This window comes from Sycon ciliatum, chromosome 8 (assembly GCF_964019385.1).
Source record: "Sycon ciliatum chromosome 8, ocSycCili1.1, whole genome shotgun sequence".
Lineage (NCBI taxonomy): Eukaryota > Metazoa > Porifera > Calcarea > Leucosolenida > Sycettidae > Sycon > Sycon ciliatum.
The window spans coordinates 7,211,071-7,232,411 of record NC_088650.1 but is presented as its reverse complement, the minus strand read 5'-3'; the positions used below and the strand labels follow the sequence as shown (position 1 = coordinate 7,232,411).

General features: G+C 48.8%; 1 protein-coding gene across 3 annotated transcripts; it reads right to left on the bottom strand.

Annotated features, from left to right (window-relative positions):
* Positions 1-422: 422 nt before the first annotated feature.
* On the bottom strand, positions 423-21,285 carry LOC135823094 (uncharacterized). 3 transcript variants are annotated; one of them, XM_065335926.1, is made up of 13 exons: positions 20,401-21,285; positions 19,640-19,800; positions 17,210-17,246; positions 13,450-13,556; positions 12,599-12,635; positions 11,930-11,997; positions 10,702-11,085; positions 9,369-9,919; positions 8,843-9,032; positions 2,376-3,773; positions 2,005-2,047; positions 1,660-1,689; positions 423-1,599 (listed from the first exon to the last, which is right to left on the bottom strand). In XM_065335926.1, the coding sequence occupies exons 1-13, from the start codon at positions 20,881-20,883 to the stop codon at positions 1,552-1,554; spliced, it is 3,537 nt and encodes a 1,178-aa protein (XP_065191998.1). In that variant the 5' UTR covers positions 20,884-21,285; the 3' UTR covers positions 423-1,551. The 3 variants fall into 3 exon arrangements, with proteins under 3 accessions (XP_065191998.1, XP_065191997.1, XP_065191996.1); XM_065335925.1 differs by having other exon boundaries at positions 423-1,689; positions 2,005-2,044; XM_065335924.1 differs by having other exon boundaries at positions 423-1,689; positions 20,401-21,284.
* Between the last annotated feature and the right edge of the window lie 56 nt (positions 21,286-21,341).

Here is a 21,341-nt window from a genome sequence, read left to right as displayed (position 1 = left end):
ACATGCAGGGCTAGGGGGATCCAGGAGGGGTTCCGCGGAACCCCCTAAATTTCGTTAATGTGCTACTGGCAACCACATGCGTGTCCATGTGCATGTGTCAGCTAAATTTTAGTTTTGACTATACATGTACTGGACTCCCCCCTGTAGAGATCGCTGGATCCGCTGCTGACATGCACATGCGCCAGTAGAATAAGTGGCGTGGGACTCACTCCCGACATAGACACACCCGGATGCCACGCGAGGCGCCTAGAAGACTACCCACCACAAGTGCATACACCGACGTCAATGCACAATTACATGTAGCTGCAGTACGTACAGGCTGAAAAGCAGGCACTGAGGCAGTAGTAAAAACACATGTTTTGCTACACCCTGCTGAACAGCACTGTTTCTTTGTTTACCGGCAAAAAAAGGACCACAATCTGTTACTAGTATGTCGAGACTCCCTGGTTGGGAAAGGACTGTTGGGCTTGGCATGCTCAGAGCAGATTTTTTTCATTTAAAATGTGAAAATGGTATAGAAGATGGCTGCGGAAATATATTCGAAGTGCGCCAGCGGACTAATACTAAACGGGTGTGAAAATACTTCAACTGCGAAACAAACTCAAGTAAAAAATTATATTCCGGAGATGAGGTCAGCTCTATGTTGAAAATAGCTTCCATAATTATGGGAAAAAGAAAGAAGAGGGACAACGGTGACATACAGCATGTGTGTACGAAAAAATACCCTTCAAAAATATAGAAGGTTGGGAACGACACCAGCACAACCAAGTGAAATCTTGCCAGCAGAGAGCAGACACCGCAACAAGCCACAGTACACAAAATAGACCATGGACTGTGGCTCTCTGTACACGTACTAAGAAAAGAAAAAGCGAACAAAAACGAAAATGGTACGAACAGAAACAAACCACAAAAAAACATTATAAATATGACTGAGTGTGCCCGGCATGACAGCAGATGTACCACAGTACCACTACAGGACTGCAGGTAATAAGAATAACTTCTGAAGGTGAGCATAGCTCCTCCATGTTGCTAAGAGGGAAAGCATCCATAGTGAAGATAGACAGGATACGGTCAGGAACGATGAGAAGAATAAAACTGGCAACGTCAAAGATCTGGCAGAGAACATCAGTGACGATTTCGTGAATTCAGGTAGCTCCAAGCGCTAGTCAGCCATGTCATGTTGACACAACTCTAGGGCAACCATACGCAATGGATTGTTACATACCCAGGCTCGAGGGCAACCGGAGGCAGTGGATTATTACATACACGGGCTCGAAGGCGACCAGAGGCGGTGGATTGTTACGCAGGCTCGAGGGCAGTGGATTGTCACATACGCTGGCTCGAAGGCAACCAGAGGCGGTGGATTGTTACGCAGGCTCGAGGGCAGTGGATTGTCACATACGCTGGCTCGAAGGCACCCAGAGGCGGTGGATTGTTACGCAGGCTCGAGGGCAGTGGATTGTCACATACGCTGGCTCGAAGGCACCCAGACACGGTGGATTGTTACATATTCAGTACGCTGGCTCGAAGGCAACCGGATGCAGTGGATTGCTATATACGTGGTGAGCGGCTACTGCGGAGTGAGTAGGCCAGTGAATCCTCCAGACCACGTGCCATGCCCTCAGAGCGGCGCTTGAGCTGCGTGGCCTGGAGATTGGCCTCCGTCAGGTCGAGCTCGTCCAAGTAGGGCTGTAGGCAATACAGAACAAACATCATAAGTACTAAGAAGAGGCTACAGTGACTTTGGCGATACTTGAGGGAAAACGCAGACTCCTGTGTAGGGAGCAACACACAATTCACCATAAGTATTGGCATGAAAAACAACTAACAGTGAGTGAGAGAGAGTGAGTGAGAGAGAGAAGGAGAGAGAGAGAGAGAGAGAGAGAGAGAGAGAGAGAGAGAGAGAGAGAGAGAGAGGGAGAGAGAGGGAAGGTGCTTGATTTCCTGGGCTTTGTCGGCAGAGGCGGAGCACACCAAGGCAGTAAAAAGGACATTGCGACTTACCATGGTATATGTGTCAGGGTATACCAGCCTCACTGGAGTACTACTGCAGTAAACATACATATACACACACATACAGTGATTTCATGTTCCGTTGTCCTGGTTAGCTGCATGCGCACTCATCATCCATATTTGAACTTAATGGACACAGCGAACAAGCTATAATGGACTCAATTGAAGAGAGAGAGAGAGAGAGAGAGAGAGAGAGAGAGAGAGAGAGAGTGAGAGAGAGAGAGAGAGTGAGAGATGGATAGAGAGAGAGAGAGAGAGTGAGAGAGAGAGAGAGTGAGAGATGGATAGAGAGAGAGAGAGAGAGAGAGTGAGAGAGAGAGAGTGAGAGAGAGAGTGAGAGAGAGAGAGAGAGAGAGAGTTACCTGCTTGTTGGTACAGTACTGCGGTAGGTCTGCACAGGCGAATCGAATGTTGCGTAGACAGGGACCGGTGTGACGTACTGTGGCTGTGTAGGCGGTGGCGGCGGCGGTGCTGGAGAAGCAGCGTGTTGCATTACGGGATGCACAGCGTGTGCTGTACTGGCAGTGGCTGCTGCTGGTCGGCCCACGGAGCAATGGCGATACACTGGCCCTGCCGAGTGCGACCAGTCCCTCGTCTGCACACCGCCATCACCGTACTCGGCCGGTGCATAGCCCCTGGGCGCGGGGGAGAAGAACTGCAGGCCGCTGTCGTACCCCATTGCCTGTGTGCCAGCGTTGGCAACACCCACAGGCAACGCGTGCTGGTGGTGCTGCGGCTGCCACGTGACCGACTTTTCACCAGGTGTCTGTGTCTGCACGCTGTGCGGCGTGTGCGCTGGCACGCGTCGAGGCGTCTGAGCATTGGAGCTGAGTGGCACACGCGTAGACATATCATGCGTCACACTTGTTTGTGTCGAAGTGTCGAGCGAAGGCATAACCTGCGTAAAATTGGTTTGTGTGGGAGTGTCGCGAACGGTTTGGACTTGAGCGTCGACAAGAGGCAGCGGTGGCATATCCCGCGGTGACTGCGGAGGTGGATGTCGTCGCTGAACACTGCTTCTCCCCGATGTCTGTACCAAGCTATCTGGGACGCTGGTAGCCGTAACTGGACGTGTCGGCGTTTGTGTGGCTCGAGATGAAGCCATGCGCAAGGATGGCGACGACTGTTGCTGCTGTAGTTGCTGGCGGTGTTGAAGGACCGGCGATTGTGACGGTGGCGGCTGCGCTGCATGGGCGTGTGTCGGTGTTGGCGCCGAAACATAACCATATGGTTTTGTTCTGTATTGGTTGGGATCTACGGCAGGGATCGGGTCTGGATCAGAGCTGGATAGGGTGCTCAAATTCGACTGGCCAGGATCATGCTGCGTAGTTCCGTTGCCGGTATAGTACACAGCAGGCTGGGGCGGAGGTGGCATGTCGGCATTAGTCGATGAAGACCCTGACGTGCTGAACCCAATGGAAAGCCCGCTCGTTGTGCCCGGCGTATCGTGCAGCAGACGGCGAGACAGCGACGGTGATGAGTACGGTTTGCCAGTGCCGCTGCGCGGCCGCGGGTCCGTGACGTTGTCGAGTAGATTGCGCAGTGCGGCCTCCGACGCCTCCGACGATTTGCTGAGCGACTTTGGCAGTCTGATCGGTGCTGTACTGCTGGCGGGAGCAGCAGCAGCAGCAGCCGGAACATTCCTGCTGCGTACCGGTGTGGATACGGGGGTGGACACTGGTGTGGCGGAGGGTGATGATGAGCCTTCCAGCAGCTGCTGTCGCAAGCGTGCCAGGTCACCGCGCAAACTGAGAATAGCACTGCAGCATGCACACACAAACAAACACACAAACACACACACACACACACATATTAAAACACATTGTAGATGCGGAATTCAAAAGAAAAAAGAAGCAGCAGCAGGAACACTAAGCTTTGCCAGACCCTGGCTTTATTCACACAAATAATTTAGCCAGTTTGAGCTGGATGGCAAGCAAGGCAGCAAGTCGCCAGAGCACAATAACGAGTGATTCGAGAGTGAAGATATACTGCTGCTTGAACATGCAAACCATTGCTTTTATAAGGCCACTTGGCAATGCTCCAACTGAACCATGTGGGAGCAACCAGTAGTAATCACTGTATGTTGTATAGGGCTAGGGTTATGCTGTGTTACACTAGGGTTACGCTGTGTTACACTAGGGTTATGCTGTGTTACACTAGGGTTACGCTGTGTTACACTAGGGTTATGCTGTGTTACACTAGGGTTATGCTGTGTTACACTAGGGTTACGCTGTGTTACACTAGGGTTATGCTGTGTTACACTAGGGTTATGCTGTGTTACACTAGGGTTATGCTGTGTTACACTAGGGTTATGCTGTGTTACACTAGGGTTATACTGTGCTACACTAGGGTTATGCTGTGTTACACTAGGGTTATGCTGTGTTACACTAGGGTTATACTGTGCTACACTAGGGTTATGCTGTGTTACACTAGGGTTATGCTGTGTTACACTAGGGTTATGCTGGGTTACACTAGGGTTATGCTGTGTTACACTAGGGTTATGCTGTGTTACACTAGGGTTATGCTGTGTTACACTAGGGTTACGCTGTGTTACACTAGGGTTACGCTGTGTTACACTAGGGTTATGCTGTGTTACACTAGGGTTATGCTGTGTTACACTAGGGTTACGCTGTGTTACACTAGGGTTACGCTGTGTTACACTAGGGTTACGCTGTGTTACACTAGGGTTACGCTGTGTTACACTAGGGTTATGCTGTGTTACACTAGGGTTATGCTGTGTTACACTAGGGTTATGCTGTGTTACACTAGGGTTATGCTGTGTTACACTAGGGTTATGCTGTGTTACACTAGGGTTATACTGTGCTACACTAGGGTTATGCTGTGTTACACTAGGGTTATGCTGTGTTACACTAGGGTTATACTGTGCTACACTAGGGTTATGCTGTGTTACACTAGGGTTATGCTGTGTTACACTAGGGTTATGCTGGGTTACACTAGGGTTATGCTGTGCTACACTAGGGTTATGCTGTGTTACACTAGGGTTATGCTGTGTTACACTAGGGTTATGCTGTGTTACACTAGGGTTATGCTGTGTTACACTAGGGTTATGCTGTGTTACACTAGGGTTATGCTGTGTTACACTAGGGTTATGCTGTGTTACACTAGGGTTATGCTGTGTTACACTAGGGTTATGCTGTGTTACACTAGGGTTATGCTGTGTTACACTAGGGTTATACTGTGCTACACTAGGGTTATGCTGTGTTACACTAGGGTTATGCTGTGTTACACTAGGGTTATACTGTGCTACACTAGGGTTATGCTGTGTTACACTAGGGTTATGCTGTGTTACACTAGGGTTATGCTGGGTTACACTAGGGTTATGCTGTGCTACACTAGGGTTATGCTGTGTTACACTAGGGTTATGCTGTGTTACACTAGGGTTATGCTGTGTTACACTAGGGTTATGCTGTGTTACACTAGGGTTATGCTGTGTTACACTAGGGTTATGCTGTGTTACACTAGGGTTATGCTGTGTTACACTAGGGTTATGCTGTGTTACACTAGGGTTATGCTGTGTTACACTAGGGTTATGCTGTGTTACACTAGGGTTATGCTGTGTTACACTAGGGTTATGCTGTGTTACACTAGGGTTATGCTGTGTTACACTAGGGTTACGCTGTGTTACACTAGGGTTATGCTGTGCTACACTAGGGTTATGCTGTGTTACACTAGGGTTATGCTGTGTTACACTAGGGTTATGCTGTGTTACACTAGGGTTATGCTGTGTTACACTAGGGTTATACTGTGCTACACTAGGGTTATGCTGTGTTACACTAGGGTTATGCTGTGTTACACTAGGGTTATACTGTGCTACACTAGGGTTATGCTGTGTTACACTAGGGTTATGCTGTGTTACACTAGGGTTATGCTGTGTTACACTAGGGTTATGCTGTGCTACACTAGGGTTATGCTGTGTTACACTAGGGTTATGCTGTGTTACACTAGGGTTATGCTGTGTTACACTAGGGTTATGCTGTGTTACACTAGGGTTATGCTGTGTTACACTAGGGTTATGCTGTGTTACACTAGGGTTATGCTGTGTTACACTAGGGTTATGCTGTGTTACACTAGGGTTATGCTGTGTTACACTAGGGTTATGCTGTGTTACACTAGGGTTATGCTGTGTTACACTAGGGTTATGCTGTGTTACACTAGGGTTATGCTGTGTTACACTAGGGTTATGCTGTGTTACACTAGGGTTATGCTGTGCTACACTAGGGTTATGCTGTGTTACACTAGGGTTATGCTGTGTTACACTAGGGTTACGCTGTGTTACACTAGGGTTACGCTGTGTTACACTAGGGTTATGCTGTGTTACACTAGGGTTATGCTGTGTTACACTAGGGTTACGCTGTGTTACACTAGGGTTACGCTGTGTTACACTAGGGTTACGCTGTGTTACACTAGGGTTACGCTGTGTTACACTAGGGTTATGCTGTGTTACACTAGGGTTATGCTGTGTTACACTAGGGTTATGCTGTGTTACACTAGGGTTATGCTGTGTTACACTAGGGTTATGCTGTGTTACACTAGGGTTACGCTGTGTTACACTAGGGTTATACTGTGTTACACTAGGGTTACGCTGTGTTACACTAGGGTTATACTGTGTTACACTAGGGTTATACTGTGTTACACTAGGGTTACGCTGTGTTACACTAGGGTTATACTGTGTTACACTAGGGTTACGCTGTGTTACACTAGGGTTACGCTGTGTTACACTAGGGTTATGCTGTGTTACACTAGGGTTATGCTGTGTTACACTAGGGTTACGCTGTGTTACACTAGGGTTACGCTGTGTTACACTAGGGTTACGCTGTGTTACACTAGGGTTACGCTGTGTTACACTAGGGTTACGCTGTGCTACACTAGGGTTATGCTGTGTTACACTAGGGTTATGCTGTGTTACACTAGGGTTATACTGTGTTACACTAGGGTTATACTGTGTTACACTAGGGTTACGCTGTGTTACACTAGGGTTATACTGTGTTACACTAGGGTTATGCTGTGTTACACTAGGGTTACGCTGTGTTACACTAGGGTTACGCTGTGTTACACTAGGGTTACGCTGTGTTACACTAGGGTTACGCTGTGTTACACTAGGGTTATACTGTGTTACACTAGGGTTACGCTGTGTTACACTAGGGTTACGCTGTGTTACACTAGGGTTATACTGTGTTACACTAGGGTTATACTGTGTTACACTAGGGTTACGCTGTGTTACACTAGGGTTATACTGTGTTACACTAGGGTTATACTGTGTTACACTAGGGTTACGCTGTGTTACACTAGGGTTACGCTGTGTTACACTAGGGTTACGCTGTGTTACACTAGGGTTACGCTGTGTTACACTAGGGTTATACTGTGTTACACTAGGGTTATACTGTGTTACACTAGGGTTACGCTGTGTTACACTAGGGTTACGCTGTGTTACACTAGGGTTACGCTGTGTTACACTAGGGTTATGCTGTGCTACACTAGGGTTACGCTGTGTTACACTAGGGTTACGCTGTGTTACACTAGGGTTATACTGTGTTACACTAGGGTTACGCTGTGTTACACTAGGGTTATGCTGTGTTACACTAGGGTTATGCTGTGTTACACTAGGGTTATGCTGTGTTACACTAGGGTTACGCTGTGTTACACTAGGGTTATGCTGTGTTACACTAGGGTTACGCTGTGTTACACTAGGGTTATACTGTGTTACACTAGGGTTACGCTGTGTTACACTAGGGTTACGCTGTGTTACACTAGGGTTATACTGTGTTACACTAGGGTTATACTGTGTTACACTAGGGTTACGCTGTGTTACACTAGGGTTATACTGCGTTACACTAGGGTTATACTGTGTTACACTAGGGTTACGCTGTGTTACACTAGGGTTATACTGTGTTACACTAGGGTTATGCTGTGTTACACTAGGGTTACGCTGTGTTACACTAGGGTTACGCTGTGTTACACTAGGGTTATACTGTGTTACACTAGGGTTACGCTGTGTTACACTAGGGTTACGCTGTGTTACACTAGGGTTACGCTGTGTTACACTAGGGTTACGCTGTGTTACACTAGGGTTATACTGTGTTACACTAGGGTTATACTGTGTTACACTAGGGTTATGCTGTGTTACACTAGGGTTACGCTGTGTTACACTAGGGTTACGCTGTGTTACACTAGGGTTACGCTGTGTTACACTAGGGTTATACTGTGTTACACTAGGGTTACGCTGTGTTACACTAGGGTTATGCTGTGCTACACTAGGGTTACGCTGTGTTACACTAGGGTTATGCTGTGTTACACTAGGGTTATGCTGTGTTACACTAGGGTTATGCTGTGCTACACTAGGGTTATGCTGTGTTACACTAGGGTTACGCTGAGACTGAATGGCACCCTGTCATGTGTATGCGAGCAGTTTTAAAAGAGAGCCAGTGTCCTGTCTATGCGACAAGTTCAGAGAGCCAGTGTCATACTGAAGTACGTATATGACCAGCTCAGACAGCCCCCGTCACGCGTAATCAACCAGTTCAAACCCTGTTTTCACATGTACGTGAAAATGGATAAGCCGTTTTGCTCCAGAAAACAAGTGTGCTACGGCGATATTTCTTGCAAGGATAACAGGATTCTTCTTTGGCCTGCATGGCATCATTGTTTCATTTCGTACCTGACGATGGCAATTTGGCCGAAGCGTTGTACGTAAAGGAATTGGTTTGGTTTGCAGTGCTTCGGGAATCGGTGTGTCCACCTAACTACTCTCTGAGGATAACAGGATTGTTATCTTTGGCAAAATGGGTGCATGGCTTTTAGCATTACATACCTATTCACGGAGGGAGAGGCTGGTAGACCCACACTGCTGCCGGAACGTGTTCCAGCTGCTGTTGATGATGTAGGGGATGAGCTGGTCCCAGAGACAGTCGCTGAAGCTAACGTCTCCACGGGATGTTCTACAGATCGAGGTGGAGGTGGGTGTGCGGTGCTGGCATCGCTTTGAAGGCTGATGCTCGACGCTGCAGTTGCAAGAACATAAACACAAACACACTCATACCCCTGCCCATCGCTGAATTGATGATCGCGAACAAACTATGTTAGACGTAGCACACACACACACACACACACACACACGCACGCACACACACGCATACACACGCACACAGCAGACACCTTTTAGTTGTGCTCACAGCACTGTTTTCGAACTGGCACCAGCCTATCAGCAGACAGGTACAGACGCAACATGTCAGTTTATTCAAGACTACATGTACAAGTGCAGGACTATAAGACTACAGTCTACATGTGCAGGTGAAAAGACCGTTATAATGAGACTACTACATGTACAGGATACTCACAGGAGCTCAGCTGGTGCTCACTGCTTCCGGCAGATGACTGGGACGCAATGGGCAATAGTTCACTACCGGTGGATGAGCGGACAACACCGTGTGTTTGGGGACCGTTGCGTGTCCGTGTGCTCACGACAGGCATATCCGACCCAGTGTAACCACTGTCCGGCTCTGGCGCTGGCACGTGCACAAACGCCGGTCGTGTGTGACCGTTGGGTCGCAGTGGTGACGCCGCCACGTTGCCGTTCCCGTGTGGCATGCCCTGCACGATCGGATGATGATGATGCTGCATGCCCGGGCCAGCTGCAGGCACTGGGTGACGCCCGTCGGTCATCGGCGCAGTGCTGGTGGCTATCGTAGCACCTTGCGGCCATGGCACGTGATGCTGCGTTGGCGGTGGTGGTGGCTCGATGGATGCATCGCTTGTCAGCACTACAGCTGCTGCTGCTGGTGCCGCTGCCGGTGAGTCCGGGTAGTATGGCCGGGCCATGCCGCCCGTGAACGTGGGAGCTTGGTAGGGTGACGCGTACGATGGGTTGGCCGAGGACGGGTAATTAGTCCTGACAGGAATACACACACACACACACACACACACACACACACACATACGCGCGCACACGCGTAGACACACACACAAACAAACGCACATACACACACGTAAATATATCAAAACTACGTACACAAGTCCAACACAAGGCGGGAGCTGGCCTGGGAGGGTTGCCAAAGACCACAGCAGTTACCAGCAATCACTACCTCAGCACACGCATCATACCCACACTTGAGCAACACAGTCGAGTATCCCATCCACCCAACTAGTCATTGCATACTACATGAATGGCGGGTCCAGCACTGGTGGCACGGGTGAGGCGCAGCAGAACATAACCAACGTGTTACACGTATATATACCAGCACTGATCGCTGACGATTCAGCACTCACTCAGTTGTACACAACTCCGTGTATTTCAAGTACTCTTGGTACAATATGAAAATAATCACCACCCACTGGCAGTATCAGCATACAGTGAAACCTGTCTAAGACGACCGCTCAAGGGACCTTCAAAAACTGGTCTCTGTTACCAGGTGGTCTCCTTATCCAGGGTCATTTGACTGGAAATAGCATCTCTTGGTCCTGGTTGCAGTGGTCTTCTAGGACAGGTGGTCGCCTTATCCGAGTGGTCCCCTTGACAGGTTTACGGTACATGTAGTTACAAGTGTGCATACCCCCCCCCCCCCTCCCCCCACCCACCCACCCACCCAACAAGACACTACAAACAAGACCACCAGCACAGGTCTAAACATAATGGTCCAAGCAAGTGACAAAGACACTTCATTCAGGACTCACTGTGTTGGTACTGCGGTGGTGGTGGTGGTGGCGACGGGTGGCTCACTTGCCGTCACCGATGGCAGCGGAGCGCCTCGCACGGACGAGACGCTGCTGTTGCTGCGCACAGCTAGCACGGGCGGTCGTCGGTGACTGGATCGCGACGGAGCAGACGCACCCTCCGAGTCGGACGACTGCCAGGCACGGCGACGGCTGGCCGAGAAAGCCGGCTTCGGCTCGGCAAACGAGCGCTGGGACGAGGACGACAGCGGACTGCTGTTGTCAGCGATGAAATCGTCATGGCGTGTGACGATGACATCATCATGGTGTGCGGGCGTTTGAACGGGGTGGTCATGTGACGAGGGCGGCGGGGAGTAAGCGGGGGAGTCGGGCTGTGACATGGACCTGGTGATATTGTACCAGCAAAGTAAAACAGTACACGCCAACGTTCAGTACAGTGTTACTCAATGTAATTCCAGTACAGACCCCAATGCAGATACTAGTATTCGGATTTCCAGACAGCAATAACAGGAAGTCTTGTGAGGTATAAGATCCAAGACCACAGCAGATGAGAGGAAGGGGGGGGGGGGGCATCTTCATTCCATCCAAAGTTCAGCAGAGTGCTATACAGTCAGTCGTCCCTCTCTAATCCGGCACCTTTTGCTACGGCGTTTTCTGCTGGATTAACGAGGGTGCTGGATTAAGAAATCCTGCCCTCTGACCCGGCCCTACCCAATTGCATGCATGTATCATATGTACGTCAAAACGCAGGGTTTTTCCGTGTCGACCCAAGTATTTGGTGCACGGCTTTATATTCTCAATTGTTCTCCGGGAATATACACAGTGATAAAGTGATAAAGTAAAACAGAGAACATGTTCACATGTACTCTTTCACACACACGCGCACACACACACACACCTGAAAATTGGCAGGACACTACTCCTTGCTAAAATAAGAAAGTATGGTGGACTGCCGTTGTCTCCTGGACAACATTGACCAGACTGGCCTAGCCTGGCCTGGCAAGGAGTGCACCTGTACGGTACGCGATTTACGACTGCCGGATTATGAAATCAAACTACGTGCAGTTTGAGCGATTCGTTTCAAAAAGTCACTGCCGGAGGCGGAATTCAAGTGCCGGATTAAGATGTAGGAATTGAACGAAAAAAATCGGTTTCGTCAGAAAGTGCGCCGGTTGGCAAGGGTTCCGGATAAACAAGTGCCGGATTAGAGAGGGACGACTGTACTCACATGCCATACTGGCTGAGGTCATCACATTCATCGATGCTCGGCACATCCGCCAAGCTGCCAGCTGACATCTACAGCATATCATTGGAATAGAACGTACAATTACACACACACACACACACACACACACACACACACACACACACACACACACACACACACACACACACACACACACACACACACACACACACACACACACACACACACACACACACACACACACACACACACACGAGTGACACACTACTGGATATATAGTAGATGTACTTGAAGTATCTGAATGAAATCTTACTAGACCATGATATTGGGAGGTACACAGGAGATATATCAAGACATAAGGTCACTAGGACCATTGTTCTCTTGTAGATGTGCTCAGGAAAAATGGTGAAACTATTCTATCCAGTCCATCCTACACAAACCTGAAGCCTGAGACAAAAGAAAGGATAGAAAATTTTAAAATATACTGAAGAGCTTTCAGCCATACAATTATTTACTACATCCTCAACCCGCCAAAATTATCTGTCAACGGAAGTGTCCTTGCTGTGCTGGTATGCTATGCTTCGTGCATTGGTTCGGCTAAGAGCGCATGGTGGTGACGGGTTGAGGATGTAGTAAATAACTGAAGAGCTTTTCTTCAATGTACAAGTAGTACAGAGGATATGTACGTACCGGAGTTGTACTGCGATCACCAGCCACTGCTGCAAACCTAATACAGGGCAAGGCAAAATAAAATAAACCGAATCATCAAAGTGAAACAGTTAATCCGAGTACTGAAATGGCCACGATCTCACAGCAGCCAACGCAGCCACAGCGGCAGAAATAGCCAGAAAGTGTGCACAGGACGACACAACACACACACACACACCAATTAAGCAATAGCTGTCACATGCGTCCTTGAAAGTGAGTGGTGGAAGCAACACTCCTCCTTCTCAGACACTACCGGCCGTAACCAGCTGCGAGTACATGTCAACAAGTGACAGCACAAACCCCCCACAGCAGCAGCAGCAAATCCAAGTCGGCATTACTGGATGCCAGGATGTGCTGAGAAGCACTCAGCTGTACCGACACACGTGTACTCTGACTGTCTGAGTAGATAATAGGTGTGCATACAGGCTTCCAATACAACCCTTCCAGAAATAAGAATGACGTCATGAATAAAAAAAGACTTAATCGGAGGGAAGCCTATTAGCACACGAAGAGACAAAGCCGAGGTTGAAAATCTGATGAGGCCTTTCGTACCACTACTTCTCAAACCAGTACATGGTGATTATGAGACTAAGCACAACGATGTCAATATACACAGCATATTGGTGGCCATGTACTGACTCGAGAAGTAACGGTACGAAAGGCCTCATCGGATTTACAACTGGCTTCGTCTCTTCGTGTGCTAAGATGTCATGAATCTGAGAATACTACCATCGTGTACATGTGCAATGAGGCTGAAAGGAAAAGCTCGCGGTACTCCGCCTGTACGTCACATTACCGCACAGCACAAACAACACAATACTGTTTCCACCAACCTGGCCGGTTCACTGTGGGTGGATGAGAGCTGGGTGCGAGGTGCGCCATGGCGCTCGGGATGCAGTGTTGCCTCAAGTGCGCTCATCATCTCCCTAACAGTGGCCAACTGAAACAGCAAACATGCATACACAGTTGTCACACGGAGCAAGAAGTCAGAGGCGATCAAAAGTTCACGTTCCACTCCAGAATGTGTACAGTCAACTTTGCGTATAACGACACTCGGCGGGGCATCAGAAAAGTGTTCTTATTCGCGAAGTGTCGTTATACCCGAAGTCTCATTATATGTGTTACAGTTAGATGGGACTTTGCTCTGGGCATGGAAATGCTGTCGATATTCGCGAATTGTCGTTATATCCGCAGTCGTTATTAGCCAAGTTGACTGTATTATTCAGTTTTCTGTCATGATACCGCCATGTCCATGGGTACGTACAGTCCTGACTGCCAACAACCATGACCAGCATCAGGGGTGTAGCTGGCCCCCCTTTTATAGGCACGGCCGCATATGTGTAGGATGGCCGCTGCATGTCATTCATGGTCATTATGTGCATGCTGAACCTAGGTCGACATTTGGGGGGGGGGGGGGGCACGGCTGTTACGGGGAGGTCACTTGGCAAGATGGCGGCGACCTGTAGCAACGCCCCTGGCAACAGAGGTCACACGGAAAGCGTGGGTACGCTCATCGCATTTTTCAAATTTTCATGATCATTTCTGCAGAAAGAAAAGGTTCTGTCACTTCGAATACTTGAAATAGTTAGTACTTTTATGGATTTCGTCTCTTCAGTCTCTTGCTCGTCAAAAAATGTTGTTGGAGGCAGCTGTGCTCCGCGAAGTGAACGGATACCGCTCAGTAGCAGATAAAGGAGATGTGCTTCGCAGGACTCTTTCGCAAAATGACGACCTGCGCCTCGGATCGGAGGAGAACTTTTTGTCAAGTTTACTCAATCTCCGGACAGCTATAGCTGTTTCGACCTTGTTAGGTCTCATCAGCGGAGTTCACAGTGTGTGGCCGAACAGATCAGCAAGAATTAGTTTCAACCCTGTTACAGTGTTAGGTCTCATCAGGGGAGCTCAGAGTGTGTGGCCGAACAGATCAGCAAGAATAAATTTCGACCTTGTTAGGTCTCATCAGCGGAGCTCAGAGTGTGTGGCCGAACAGATCAGCAAGAATTAATTTCAACCTTGTTAGGTCTCATCAGCGGAGCTCAGAGTGTGTGGCCGAACAGATCAGCAAGAATTAATTTCAACCTTGTTAGGTCTCATCAGAGGAGCTCAGAGTGTGTGGCCGAACAGATCAGCAAGAATTAATTTCAACCCTGTACAAGGAAGGACATGGCACTCGAGAAGGTGAAGCTTAGGAGTCACATTGCCTAACTTGCGTGCCAGAACCTCCGCTCTGCAGGTGGCCATGAAGGTGTGGATGGCATCACCCAGAACCTGCCTTGTTGCTGTTGTAAAAACCAGCTTGCCGCTGAACAGCTTGCCGCTGAACAGCTTGCGACATGCTGCATACTCTGTGAAGAGTCTCGAGTAGCGATCTCTCAAGGACTTTGCCTGGGCAAGCAGCTGAACCTCGCCGCTGTCCGCAGGTGTGCGGCTCTGCACGACTGTAAGGGGGACAGAAGTGAGGGCAGCAATGACATCCGGTTTTAACGCACGGTGTATGTGGTTGCCAACAAATGCTCCGGAGTGATATGCTTGCCGCTTTATTTGGTACTGTGGCAGTACTGCTTCCAAGGAAGTTACGCACGGGCCAGCTGCTTTTTTTTAATCTTTTACTGTTAATTTCTCATGCTCTTTTCGAGCCACATCACCTCTCATTCATCAAATTGAGTTCCTTTTCTTTCTCCTTCCATAGGAAGTGCAGATTTGATGCCACAGTCTGCAAGCCAGCAGCCACTACTTCCTGCTGCTGAATGTGCAGCGTCACACACTGCAGCTGCCTAAGAATGCTTTGTGCTTCTGACTGTAGGTGTAGTTGTTGTGTTGCTGTGTCGTGTACGTTCTTGTAGCGTCACAAACTGCAGCTGACTAAGAATGCTTTGTGCTTCTGACTGTAGGTGTAATTGTTGTGTTGCTGTGTCGTGTACTTTCTTGTAGGCAGTGATAAGTGCTGTAAACGCTGCAGAGTCACCGTCATCTGCAGCAAGAAACATACATTTGCTCAGTGCAATATCGATTTGATGTGCGTCAGCACAAAGTGCACCGTAAATCCAGGGATAAATCCCTAGATCTAGGTGGAGCACAGGAATACACACGTCTTGCAGCTCAACAGGAAGAATGGCTTTTCTAATCACGTTGTTGTACCGCCGTGCGTGCTGCAAGTTGGCACCTGCTGCAACGAACTCTGTATTTAAAGCGTTCCGGCAGCAAGTCAGCAATTGCTTTGTATGGCGGTTATGCAATGTCGTACAGTTTCATCAGGGGAATATCCATGCCAATTGTTGCATCGTCTAAATGCAGACTGGATGAGGCTGGAGCTACATGCATATTCATATGCATGGGTTTTTTGGTCATCACACAACACATTAATACTCAGCACAGATTCAATGGCTTTCGCATGATCTCTCACAAGGTGCTGAGTTCCACGGCTAGTACTACACAACTTTTCACCGCCTAACCTGCATACCAGCTGTAACTTTTCTTGGTGTTTTTCCATTTCAAATCCACTGAATAAATAACAATTTCCACTAAATGTTGCTAGAGATTTGGACCCAGCGGGGCCAACAAGGAATCAGCGGGGCCCCAGCAGTAACAAAAAACAGCTACACAGATACTCTTCTCCTCGGCAAAACTACCCTTGACGTGACGAAAACTCGTTGAGCACCTCAAGGAGGCAACAAACTTCGGTGACTAGAACGATCGAACGGCAACAACTTCAGAGACAAATTTCCATGAAGAATGGCTTTTCTCAGCGAAGGAAAGCTCAAATTCACTACTTTTTTCTTTGGCGAAGTATGGTCAGGATGTTGCGCAACTGTAGCCGCGAGGACAGCTCGACGCGGTGATCAGAAGTGGTGCTTTGGAGACCCAACTGAGAAGAGATTGCGTTCAAAATACACCTCCTTGAGTACAAATTTTGAACGTTGAGAACGGGAAAGTCCCGGGAAGCGCCATCTCCTGTACAAAAACCAAGTGGGCCCGTTTTGTACTGTCGTAACAGCCGTGGGGGGGGGGTTGCACGTGCCCCCCGTGCCCCGTGCGGGCTATGCACTTGAGCATATAACTAAGAGCAACACTGAGAAAAAAAGTAGAAGTTAGCCGGATTCGCGGCCGCATCACCTGACGTGTTTAGGAACATATCAAGCAAATACATTCGCATCGGCGGGCCACCACTTCACCCATATACCCTCAGTGTCGAATTCAGACCTCTTAACACTGAGAAAGGTTGTAATCAACACGATGGTAGACTAGCTCTAAGTCATACTGAACAATGGCTTGCGCAAGATCGTGAGAATAAAGAATTCAAAAAGTTTACGGCGCCATGGCTAGTTGTGCTCGGTGGACTCCAACCCAAAATGCACATTTTGCGCCCTCAACTTGCACGGCCCTTGACACCCTGGAAGTGGAATGAATGTGGCTGGACGTACACATGTACAAGTACAGCGGTGTAATCGGAACTGGTCCAGTTTTGCACTTGGGGTCGGACTTCAGTGAGCGCAACTGTACTTTTAACATGATCACTACACGAACATCTACGCACAGAGTGGTCCGCTGTACTACTGTACTTGGCAATGCACTAGTGCGCGTGCAATTCCTTACCTCATCTTCCAATGGCTGCGATGCATTTACTGCCAATCTGCAAGAACGACATTAAACACAAATCTTCGTAAGTTTGAGGTAGTCGAAAAGGGGTAAAAGGCTGAAGAAAAAAATCAACTTTCACCACCAGGACTCGAACCAAAGACTCTCGCTATGCTTAAACACAAACTTCATCTTTAGGATTAAATCTGTGTAACATAGAGAGGGTCTCTGGTTGCATTGTAAGGTTCTTAGACGGCAGTAGAACAGTTCTTCAAATACACTGAGGAGAGTGCGCGACGACGACACCAGTACAACACGTAATGATGCATTCCTGACGAGAACTCCAAGCAGGGGACAGCACTCCAGGACAGTCAGGTTTTGGACAAATCAAAATTCGAACTTTCAAACAGATTATACATGTATTTGCATGCATTGGGGAAGGTAGTACATGCCTATTCCCTAGCACACATAGAAGGGGGTTCCCGTACAAATGCCAAGGAAAGTGTTTTTCGAAAGAAGCTAAATTCCATACGGAAAACTTCCACTGCATGGAACCCCAGCCCCAGGAAAGGTTGCAGCAGGGGGACCTCGGCTTTCATACATGCACTATGAGTCTATGGTGCAAGCTACAGTCAACTTCGCTAATAACGACTGCAGATATAAGGACAATTCGCGAATAACGACAGAATTTCCATGCCCAGAGCAAATTCCCATCTACCTGTTTACATAATAATGAGACTTCGGGTATAAGGACACTTCGCGAATAAGGACACTTTTCTGATGCCCCGCCGAGTGTCGTTATATGCAAAGTCGACTGTACCGTATTGTTCCCGAGCATAAGCCGCGCATTGGAACAATCAAAATTCACCCAAAGGGGGGGGGGGGGGGGTGCAGCTTATACAACGATGATCAATTAACGGTGCTATTAATAAAGTAGGGTAGATGTCTGCATTCGTGGCACAACAATATAGGGGTGCAGCTTATACTCCAGTGCGGTGTATACTCCAGTGCGGTGTATACTCCAGTGCGGTGTATACTCCAGTGCGGTGTATACTCCAGTGCGGTGTATACTCCAGTGCGGTGTATACTCCAGTGCGGTGTATACTCCAGTGCGGTGTATACTCCAGTGCGGTGTATACTCCAGTGCGGTGTATACTCCAGTGCGGTGTATACTCCAGTGCGGTGTATACTCCAGTGCGGTGTATACTCCAGTGCGGTGTATACTCCAGTGCGGTGTATACTCCAGTGCGGTGTATACTCCAGTGCGGTGTATACTCCAGTGCGGTGTATACTCCAGTGCGGTGTATACTCCAGTGCGGTGTATACTCCAGTGCGGTGTATACTCCAGTGCGGTGTATACTCCAGTGCGGTGTATACTCCAGTGCGGTGTATACTCCAGTGCGGTGTATACTCCAGTGCGGTGTATACTCCAGTGCGGTGTATACTCCAGTGCGGTGTATACTCCAGTGCGGTGTATACTCCAGTGCGGTGTATACTCCAGTGCGGTGTATACTCCAGTGCGGTGTATACTCCAGTGCGGTGTATACTCCAGTGCGGTGTATACTCTGGAAAATAGGTAGATACTGTAAAACACGTAATTTTCGGTGTAACTTTAATTTCGGAAATTTCGGTAGAGAAACCAGGCACCTAAATTTAAATTACACCTAAAAGGCACTAGAGTATGCACTGTATGTGAAGGGAATGCTGGTCACCTAATTCTAAATTGCACTTGAAACCTGGCAGGTCTCTGGCACCGAAATTTTAATGCACCTAAAATTGTTTTACAGTATCACAGCACTTTAACCCTTTGGAGTCCATAGCTTTTTGGCTTCCTCGCAATTTGTGGCAGTGACGAAAATGCGCACTCAATTTCCAACATAACTTTGGTTCTCCTTCACCGATTTTGAAGATCTTGGGCTCGTTGGAAAGCTCTTGATGAGAGAAATACAATGAGCCCAAACTCGCCAAGAGCAATACTCATTGTCCGCCACAACGCGCTCCAAACGCGAGTCCAGCTCCAGATCTGAGACGAAATCGGTCTCCTGTGGCCATTTCACTGAATCTAGCTCGGAACTGTTCAAATGTTTTCGAGTAGAAGCTTACCTTGCCGTGACTTCACGCTGCGCCGGTCCTGGCACGTGCCGCCTGTCATGAAGTTGGGAAAATCCCTTTTTTCACGCACTGTTGACTCGCAGCACGCAACGCAGAAAATTCAAAATGTTCGATCGATCGCCGCTCACTCAAACTTCATCAGAGAGGCTTCGGACCTGTTCGAGGCGATAGCTGAGAGTTTTCTCTACCACCTAGACCCTTCGATTGTTGAAGTTGGTCAAGTTTTGGGCGAGAACCGAAACTTTGACTGCACCCACATGCATACAAAATGCCCATGGTTGGAAATCGGATCATGGACTCCAAAGGGTTAAAAAGTGACTTATTACTACTACTCACGGCTGTCTATGTCTGGCCTGGCGCATGCGCTGCACACCCTCGTCCAGCTCGCCGAAGCGCCGCTGCAGTCCAGCAAACTCGGTGCGCACGGCGGGGCCGTCGATCTGACGCTCGTGCGCCGGCGTCTGCTCGAGACGATGCAGCAAGGCCTCAATGTCAGCCTACGGAAAAACAAACAAGAAAACAGTGGAACGCTAAGCAGTCAGCTGGGGCAGACTGCCGCGAAAGGTTTTAACATCAGACTGCAACACTTCGGCTGGGATTAGAAATTTTAAAACAATGTTAAAACAGTCCAACTACCTGCTGCTGATCTACAGTCATCGAGAAGAATTCCTAACCGTAGTGTGATACAGTACTGGACTGAAAGCTACAGATTTCGGACGCCCTGTCTGAGCGATGACGACACACAACCAGAGGCGTCGGAAGGTATTTCAGTGCGGTAGTACCGTACGGTCAGCCATCCGGCGTACAAGTTACTCGTGTGGGGAGGGGTTGCAGAAGGTTGCAGGTCCAGTATACTACTGTAGCGGACATTGAAATCCGTGGAGAAGTCAAGCGGCCACGGGGCGCTGGCCTGGCAGCTGCGAGCACCGCCGGTCCATTTTTACAGTGTACGTGAACTACATACAGTGCATGTACGCGCTAAAAGCAGTACGGGCGCCAGCCCCGATCATCTCATCGGATTTCAATGTCCACAACAGCAGTCCTAGTAGTCGGTTCAGTATAGGTGTAATTGACTGTTGTGACCTCTGGGAGAGTACCTGAAGAGATTGGCACAGCAGTATTAGTGCGAGGTGCTGGGAATCCAAACTGCCCGGCCGGCCGGGGCTGAAGAGAGATGCGGAGCGACTGGACGCTACGGTATCAGCGATCGATGCATCACGATCATGCGACACCGATAGTGGCCGGGATGGTGATGGCGATGGCGACTCATCCTCCTCCAGTATGGGCCCATGGCCATTGGCGTCAGTCAGTGACGTCACACCAGTGGGTGGATGCTCAGTATCGAGATAAGGGCGTTCAGCCGGTAGAAGACTGTGCTGCACATGCTTTGGCTCGTCTTCCTTCAATTCATAGATGAGCGTTTTATGAACGCGAGTGTTCACGCCAAGTCGAAGACGATCGATCGTCAGCTCGGCCGCAGCCAACTTCATCGACAGCTCGTCATAGTTCTGCTGAAGCTGGTTATTCAGGTGCTGCTGCTCCAGAAATCTAGACTGCAACACGTCGTCCGCGCCTTCCATTAGCCACTGGGAGCGCACAGCCCACTGGGATCGAGCAGCTTCGACAAGTCTATGGTCTGTGATATAAATACACGAGCTGTTATAAACTGTACAGCTGGTATCTCGCACTCGCTCATCCAGCAGCAAGCTAAACGGTTGAACACAATGATACTTTTATTGGTCTCGCCAAATTATTTGAAATAATTGTACAAAGAAATTGAATTTGTACTGCTGAACTCTACACCTCAGCTCCAGAACAGTAGACGGCATCTGCAGACAACATACATTAATGATAATGCCACCAGTGCTCACGACTTCCGCTGGCTCTCACCAAGGATTGGACTAGCTATTTGGACAATCTATTCACGCTTCGTCGACATTTGTCGAGAGAAAATATTGTCCAGAGGTTTGTCCTCCAATCCTCCTTTCACGAGATCCCCGGGCGCATCAACGACGCTTACCGTAGATCTACGTGACGT

Bases quoted from the DNA above. Each gene is read 5' to 3' on its own strand.
- LOC135823094 (XM_065335924.1), bottom strand. From the start codon at position 20,883: ATGGAAGGCGCGGACGACGTGTTGCAGTCTAGATTTCTGGAGCAGCAG. The intron at 17,247-19,639 runs GTGAGTAGTAGT...TCGTTCTTGCAG, and splicing joins CAGGCCAGACATAGACAGCC to ATTGGCAGTAAATGCATCGC. The intron at 9,033-9,368 runs GTGAGTATCCTG...TTGCAACTGCAG, and splicing joins TGAGCACCAGCTGAGCTCCT to CGTCGAGCATCAGCCTTCAA.